Source organism: Cucumis melo, chromosome 11 (genome assembly GCF_025177605.1).
Source record: "Cucumis melo cultivar AY chromosome 11, USDA_Cmelo_AY_1.0, whole genome shotgun sequence".
In the NCBI taxonomy this organism is placed as follows: domain Eukaryota; kingdom Viridiplantae; phylum Streptophyta; class Magnoliopsida; order Cucurbitales; family Cucurbitaceae; genus Cucumis; species Cucumis melo.
The window spans coordinates 15,628,225-15,637,041 of NC_066867.1; the positions used below are offsets into that span (position 1 = coordinate 15,628,225).

An 8,817-nucleotide genomic window follows, 5' to 3' on the forward strand; every position below is an offset into this window, starting at 1 on the left:
TGAAGATTGAAGATCACGAAGTTTTAAATTTTACTTTTTGTATCCGAGAGAAAGAATCAAAGGAGTAAATATTAGAGATTGTATCCGCAATACATAAATCAATACAAAGTTCGATTCCACGAATTAAATTTCTCCTGAAATCTCGTGTGAACAGACGTAAAAAAGAATCAGAAAAGAGGAAGATGTAAATCTTAAACGATGTAAAAAAGAAGAAAAAAAAGAAGAAAGACGGTTGGAAGAAATCACAAAATCAGAAAAGAAGAAATACGATGAAAAGAAATCGCAGTGAAAAAAAAAAAGAGAAGAAATACGATGGAAAGATTTAACGACGTAAAAAAACAATTGAAAAATAAGAAAGATGATGGAAAGAAATCCAGAAAAAAAGAAGAGGAAAAGAAGAAAGAGGATGAAAGAAATCGAAGAGAAAGAGGATGAAAGAAATCGCATAAGAAATCGCGAGGAAGAGAAGGACAAACCTAGAATATTTAAAAAATGACTACTTTATGGACTATGTTACACGGATCGTAAATAGTTTGGTGTTTTGTTACATTTATGTAAGTTTTCCTTGTATATATATATTGAAATTTTGAATAAGATTTTGATGGCACGTAGGTTACATTTAATTTTTTTATATCAACCGTAGAAGGTATATATTTATAATTTGGCTAAGGTGTTTAAAGAACAATAAGAAAAAATTTATTTACAATTATGGGAAAAGAAAAGGCAACAAAAATGTAAAAATTTTGGCCACTTTAATTACTAATTTTGAGGACATGAATGAGATTACGACTGGGGTATACAAAAAATAAAGTATATGAATTAACTGGTATACTTAGAGTACATTATATAAAGATTCATTTAAAGTGAATTTCACGTGTACCAATAAAATATTATTATTTTGTTTGAAATGCAATGTATTACATCCGTGTATCACTTAGTTAGCGCTCCTCCAAATTTCTTTGGCTTATCAATGTATAAATTTTAAATACATTTCAAATTTAACACTTATATACCATTTCTAAAATGTGTGTACATGTGTATGATACACCAAAAGTTGGTCAATTTGGGATAATAAAATTTGGAAATCCTATATAGTACGTGTGTGTGTGATATTCTGCTAAATTAATAATATTTTCTTCTCTTACAACTACCCTAAAAGATTATAAAAGAAAGTTATAAGTTAAGTTAGAAATTGATTGTTTAATTTGATCACACATTTTTCCATTTGATATTTGATAAGTTACATGTTTGATTATCATATTGACAGCTTTTGAAAAGTCTACACCCATTATTTAATGTGTAGTGTAATTAAACATATGATGTGTGTTTAGTTATTTGCATGACTTGTTGAAAAAGTTAAAAAGCTAATAATGTTTATGTTTCTTCTTTTAGAAAAAAGGCCACAAATTATTATTTTATATATTAGTTTTTCCTTTTTTATTTATTAATTTGTTGTTATTGATAGTGACATTTGTTAAACATTTTTAACACAAAGGATATAAAGTTAATTGTGAAACCTTTTATTTATTATTATTATTATTATTATTATTATTATTATTTTAATAAAAAATGGAATAATGAAAATTTAAAGTGTAGTGTTACTGTTAACCCCTTGTTTTGATGATGAAGTACTTATTTTGTCTTAAAAGGATTAAGTCATTGAGTAAAAACGTTTGATGTCATATTTGATCATATCAACAGTAATTTTATGTAAACATAAGTGTTAGGGAAATGAGACAAAATAAGTACTTTAAATGTCATATTTGAATTTTAAATTGTAATTTGTAGAGAACTTTTAAAATGGCACTCAAGATACGGTCGCAATCCTCCTAAATGCCTAGATTAAGAAGCAACTTCCAGAGTTTTTATAATTCTTCTCTCTACTTACATATTATTTTTGTTTTATTTATGCATTTATATTGAAACAAATAAAATTGGAGTTTTTTTTTTTTTTTAATTGTATACAACAAAGTAACAAGTACAATTTTATTTTCTTTTTCAATAAAGAAAATCTTCAAATGAATAATTTAATGCAATACTTAGTCTTATGTTTTAATGCAATAATTTAAAGGAAAATTATAAAAAATAGACTGTAATAAAAGTCTATCCTATACGATTGATAGAATGAAAAAAAATAAAAGATTACCTTGAAAGTTTTTACTAAAATTTTGTTGTATAATTTAGTAAATATGCGAAAGAAAGATTTTTTTTTTTTTTTTTTTTTTAAGTATATTGACAATTTAACATTCTGAATTTCCAATTGGATTCCTCATGTGGAATGATTATAACTTTTCTTTATTGCTTGGAAACCAAAGGATGCATGATCAAAAAATTGGATCAATTCATCCCAATATCAAATTGCTATCAAGTGATTATCAATATTACAGTTTATTACTATTGGGAGTCTCACATTTGTATATTTTATCATATTTATGATCCTTCAAAAATATTATTGTTGCATAGTTAGTTATTTATTAGACGGGTACAAAATCAAAATCAAAAGTAGTACTCTAATTTAAAGAGATTTTAATTAAAAAAAGAAAAGAAAAGAAAAGAAAAGCAACAAAATAATAAAGTGAATAGAGTTAAAGCAAGAAACGAGAATAGCCTTCAACTTGATTTTACCTTAGAAAAAGAATATGTATGTATATTCTTTCAAATTCAAAATAAAGATGTTGAGGTAGAACACCAAGAGAAATAAAAAAAAAAATATAAGGAAAAAAGATCCTATTTCTAATATAAAATTGAACAAATTTATGAAAAAGTTCAAAATTTCAAAATTTAGATATAACATTATATATACCATAGAATTAGAAAGCCACCCCCAACCTTCTCCTTCTCCCTGCATATATCCCTCCTTCGTGGCACGCCGGAGCCACCATTCTCCATGGCTGTTTCTCGAGCTGACCTCTCCGGCGCCGCCACCGTTCTGCTTCAAATTACATTACAATAACAACCAAATTGTTCCCAATTTTAAACTTTCACCATTCAATCCAAAGCATTCGGACCGGCACAGGCCTTCAGGACCGGACTCCATAGCCACTGCAACAAGAACTTCCTTCCATTTCTCCCATTTACATTAAACGTCCTTCCTTCTCCATCCCTCATTACCTGCCCTATATACCCACCACCGCCTCCGGTCCCATACAGCCCCTCACAGAGGTCACCGATCTCCGTCGGCGCCGTCGGATCCTCGCCCGCGTACCAAGCATTCACCAATGGGTTTGAAGCCACTTCAGCTAACTCATGACCGATTACACTGATCATTCCGTCCAACGCCACGTCTCTATTCGGCGGCGAGAGAGCGCTGGGGCCACCTCCGGCCATATACGACGGCACGGCGAAGGGATAGGCGCATTGCTCCGGGCATTGCTTCCCAGAATGGCCAACCCAAGCGTAGGGAAGCGTGTAACCGACCATGGAAGGGAAGGTGAAGTAATGAAACCCACAAACTGCTCGACAAAAGTCCTGCATGGTAACATCCTGAGAAGTAAGCACCAGAAACATCCCGTTCCGGTGGTCGACCGGGAACGGCGCGGATCGGACGGCGGTGGCGATAACGTTCTGGATGGAGAGGCGAGTGAGATCGGTACCGTGGGAGTGGCGGATGTCCGAGTGTTCGCCGGCGATGACGACGGAGCGGGAGACATTAGCGCCGGTTTGATCAGTGTAAAGGGATACGGTCTGCCACCACTGAGAGACAGAAGGGGAAGGAGGGGCGCGGGGGGGGTGGGAGGGTGAAATTGAGAGGAGAAAATCCTTGATTAGCAATTTCTGGGAGACGGACCATTTGCCGTACCAGATTAAGTAAATGTTGATGGGAGAAGAGGAAAGAACAGGGCCCATGTGGTAGCGGAGGTTGACGAAATCGGAGGAGCCCTCAAATTTCTTGGAAGAGGAGAGGGAATATGGGGGAAGTTTGGGGTTGAAGAAATGGGTGCTGGAGTGGAGGGTCTGGAGGGAAGGAGAGGCAGCCATTGAGGAAGAAAGATGAAATGGAGAGATGGAGAGGAGGAGGAAGAAGAAGAAGAAGAAAGAGGAGAGAAACGCCATTGTTAGGGTTTGGTGAAGGAGTGAAGAAGAAGAAGAGAAAGAGGAAAGGTTTTATAAAAGTAAGTGAGGGAGTGAGAGATGAGAATTGAGAATAGGATGAATGGGGAGGGAAATGGGCTGGTGACAGCTAGCAATGAGAATGCTTTTGTGTTTTCCTCTTTTTTTTTTATTTTTTATTTTATTTTTATTTTTTTTTTATTTACTTCTCTCTCACTTGGTTTTGATGATTTTGATTTTTGAATAGGTGTGTGTGTGTGTGTGTGTGTGTGTGTGATGTCGTTTTGTGGGTCTTTTGGTAATTTCAATTCATCTTCTCAACCAAAATGTTTGAATCTGGTTTTGAATTGTTACACCCCTTCCCACTTTTCCTTTCAAATTCTGTCATATGATTCTAATAAAAAAATAAAATCAATTGTAATCTTACTCATTTTTTAAAATTGAAATTTTGTTCATAAAAAAAAAAAAAAAAAGAAATTGTTTTAGAGGCTAACACCCGTGAACATAGTTACAAATGTATTTATAAATTTCTTTCTTTTTTACTTTTTTATAAACTCTTGTGAATATTTTGATTCTCTAAACTCTAATGTTATTTGAATCCAACATATATTAGAAACAAAATTTTATTATATTAGTAAATAATTTAAATAGTTTTTATATATTTAAAATTATTCCTTTATAAAAACTTACAAATAATGTTTACGATTTGATTTAATCTTTTTTTCTTTTTTTGGAAATGCTCATGCGATACAATAGAAAATGAGATTGTTTTAAATTTTTGAATTTTATTTCATTTATTTAATTTTACATCTTAGGATGGATAAATCACAAATCCTTTATCTCATGTTGAATTTTAACTTTTAAATTATAGGGTCGAAAACTTAAACTATACAAGATCATCTAATACAAATTAATTAATTAATAAATATATATGTCATTTTAAAAGAATATGTTTTAGGAAACAAAGTGCTCCTTGAAGGGGGAGAAAACTTATATATTTAAATAAACTTCGATCTTAACAAGAACTTCAATCTGACTTCAAAGCTAGTATTCTGATTCTTAAGGGAATTATCTGAAGTAAAAAATTTATTCCTCTTAACAGTGAACTTTATGGGTTTGAGTCTGGTTAGTCCATAGATGAGACCCATGGACTCAACCACCATGGATTTTGTTCAAATTTAGCATTTGAGCTAAATTAAATTTTTTTTTTCTTAATTGGATTTAATAATATTTATTTGGACCAAAATAATTAACTTATCCAACTGGCATAATTTATATCTTCAATTTAGGACACGTCAACTTTTAATTAGTTCCAATTAAATTCAATTAGTGGTATTTTTTTTGTTACTAATTTGATAAATGACGTGGTAATTTGTGGTTGGTTCAAAATTTCTTATTTGTTGTTTTCTTTTAAAAAATAACTAAAAGACAACATTCATTACCCTTTATTAATTTTATAAATATTTTGTCACTTTTTATACTTTGATAAATTTTCTATATTACCTTTTAAATTTTGTTAATTAGTAAATAATTTTTTTTTTTTTTTTTATATTAAGATACAATAGGCTAAGATAGATTTGTGTCTATCATTTCAAAATGCAAACGAAATACATGTTTGATTCACAAAAATTCATAAAATTAGACACAACCATGATGATTTTCTTTTATTGGGCTAAGACATGTGGTATGTTCAAAAAGTTAGTGGCCAACACTTCCAAAGTAGGTCTGAGAAATTGGGGAAATTTTGTAGCCTTTTAGGCCCAACTAAGAAAACAGCACAATTTAATTTTAAACAAAAAAAATGTTATTGTGCTTATTATGTCTGATGTGAATGAAAATATCCATTTAATATCCAAACAAATTTTTATCCATTCCTCTTCCTTCTTCCTCAGATACAACTCCATCATTTTAAGCACTCTCCATTTCTTTTTCTTTTCTTTTCTTTTTTTTTTTTCATTTTTCTGCATCATTTTTCTTCTGCCTTTGATCCCCTGACTTCTTCATCTGATCTAACATAAGTTTCCTTTAGGAATTAAATCTAGAATTTAACACAAGTCAGTTTAATGATACAATTGAGGTGCTCAAATGAAAGTAGGAAACAAAAATTGGAATTTAATTTTTTTTTTTTTTTAAAAAAGAAGTTTTAAAAGGAGTGCAGCATTGAATGTGCAGGAAAATAATGAAATATCTAAAAAGGCAGTGTATAATTTAAAGTCAGAATAGAAAATACAAATAATAATGTGTATATATTTAAATTTCATAGGTGGGTTTGGGTTTAATATCACAATCTTCACGCGTGAAATTTAATAAAATTGAAAGCCTGTGGGGTTTGGTAGAATATATGTATATATACATACAAATATCTATATAAAGGCTGCAGATTATTATTACTACTATTAAATGGATTTGTAATTCATTTAAAATCTACGTATTTATGAATAATATTTTAATGACAACCTTTGCCTAAACCAATCGATCAAATTTATTTACTTTCACTTTGACTTTTAACTTGACCAATTACTTTATCAACAATGAAGCCTCCCATCTTTGGAGGTCGCTCGAGGTGGTAATTGACTGTTAAAGAATTATTTTTTTTTCATGACATTTTTTTTTAAAATTCAAATGTCCTAATTTGTTTCGGTCCCTGTTTTTTTTGCCCTATTTTTTTTCTAATCTATGTTTTTTGTGCCACATTGCCATTACACAAACCAATTCAAGCACAAAGTACTATACAATATACCCATGGAAACAAACCGTGAACGCTTTAATATATATATATGTTAACATATACTTTGTAATATCTGTACAATTGTTGGTAAAGGGTTTGTACAATGATAGAATGAACATACATGTTTTGGTACCGACAAACTATTTAAATAAGTACATTTGAACCAAAATTTTTCTACTAAACCTACAAAAAAGCTTATAAATCAATCAATTGCCACAAATATGGCTTCACTACTCCAATGGATTCTTGCAAAGTCTAGTAAGAAAACAAAATAAAATTTTAGAGTATGACTCTACACATCAAGATAAGAATATAAGAAAATTTTACATTTAGTTACATTCAGTTCATTTAATTGCAGCACATTAACATACACAGATTGACATGCACAGTGTCACAATCGTAACCCTTCAAACACGATTGTGCAGCACTTGTTCTGCCCGATCAGCAAGTCAGGCGTTCAAAATTCAAAATCTGCGGACAAACTTGAGATATAATGTAGCCTCCCTTCACGTTCTTGAGAAAATTGTTTTATAAAACGCGAGAGAGAAAATAAATTGTTGAAAACATCATAAATGAGAGCATTGAAGACTGTCAATTGCAAAGAAAAGGCTTAGTTTGCAAAGAGTCGACAAGGCTCGGGCGGGGGTTCAACTACTATGCTACCCCTTATAGTACATATTAAGATTTTTGGTCTTGGCAGACTTGCATATGAAAATGCCGAAATGTCACACTCTAGCTCAATGACACGAAAACGAAAGCAATAGACTAAACTACTTATAAGACATAAAGACAAAGCGATTTTAGGGTATTCGAGTATTCCGCCATAGGCAAACAGGGCCTTAGACAAGTATGTCCGTGACATTCTCCCCCACTTAAACGGTTGACGTCCCTGTTAACTGGCGAAGCTGAAGCTCTTCAGTCTTCTGCTTTCACGCTTCAAGATCTTCAACAAGTTCTTGGCTTGTTACCTCCTCGAGGAGGTTCTTCCACTTCACTAGGAATTTATGTATCTCCCTCGTGGGCCTTCTATCTTTCCTTACTCTGTCAGTAAGACTTCCTTGACTTCTCTATCTTCTTCCTATTTCAGGTTGACAGATAACCGTACAACATTGTTGCACCGTTGATTGAAAACTTGGTCATCCGCTCGAACTCAAGGGGGCATTGCTTTTGATTCTCTATCTCCTCCATTGGTCTTGAAGCTTCTTCTAGGCACACTCGAGTGATATCGGCCATCTGTTCCCATTCCTTTTCAACTCTATGAACTTGAGGGTTGTTCCCTACATAAGAGCCATCAGCGAATCTGTTTGAGCACTGTGACCGAATTGGACTACATTCAGTAGCTGAACCCCAATTCATTTGTCAGCCATCAACAAAATGATGCAGATATTCTCCGAGCATACAATTGAATCGCTCGGCCTCATCTTTGGAAGGCTTGGTTGCATTGGTGACCTCAAAACTTGGCCCCTCAATCGTGGCTTGCTTCAGATTATCGAAGGCGGTCTGACACTCGGGGTTCCCACCCCACTGAATGTCTTCTTTCAATAACTCAGTCAACAAGCTTGCTCTTTTTAAGAATCCTTCCACGAACTGCCTGTTGTTATTAGCCAATCTGGGGCATGAGCGTAACTCCGTGATTGATTTCAGTATTTTCCAATCACACATTGCGGCAATCTTCCTTTTTCCCACATCAATTCGGTAAAACTCCACTACATGACCTAACACGTTTATCTGACCTTGCACAAAGCAACATCTTCCTCTCTTAGCAACGATTGGTTTTCCTCTAGTTTTCGAGAACCCTTTTGAAGGTAATCTTGAAAGATCTAGTTTGTTGCTACACAGAAGGTTGTAATCGCATCAGTAAGACTAATGGCACTATGGAGAACTCATGCGCTCCATGTCCTGTGACACAAGTCATCTCAAGTCTCTTTGCCTCCATTACTTTTACTGACAGTACCGTGGTCGGATGCATGACTTTGAGAAATACTTCACCCCACGTGAGCGGTCAAACAGGTTGGTGAGTATGGGAAGTGGATACTTGC

General features: G+C 33.1%; 1 protein-coding gene across 1 annotated transcript; it reads right to left on the bottom strand.

Annotated features, from left to right (window-relative positions):
• Positions 1–2,604: 2,604 nt before the first annotated feature.
• LOC103490453 (protein EXORDIUM-like 5) lies at positions 2,605–4,165 on the bottom strand. Its single transcript, XM_008449966.3, has one exon. It carries the CDS (start codon positions 4,051–4,053, stop codon positions 2,989–2,991), a length of 1,065 nt encoding a protein of 354 aa, XP_008448188.3. The 5' UTR covers positions 4,054–4,165; the 3' UTR covers positions 2,605–2,988.
• Between the last annotated feature and the right edge of the window lie 4,652 nt (positions 4,166–8,817).

What these genes read in the sequence shown, in the direction of transcription:
- LOC103490453 (XM_008449966.3), bottom strand. Translation starts at nt 4,053, where the DNA reads ATGGCGTTTCTCTCCTCTTTCTTCTTCTTCTTCTTCCTCCTCCTCTCC.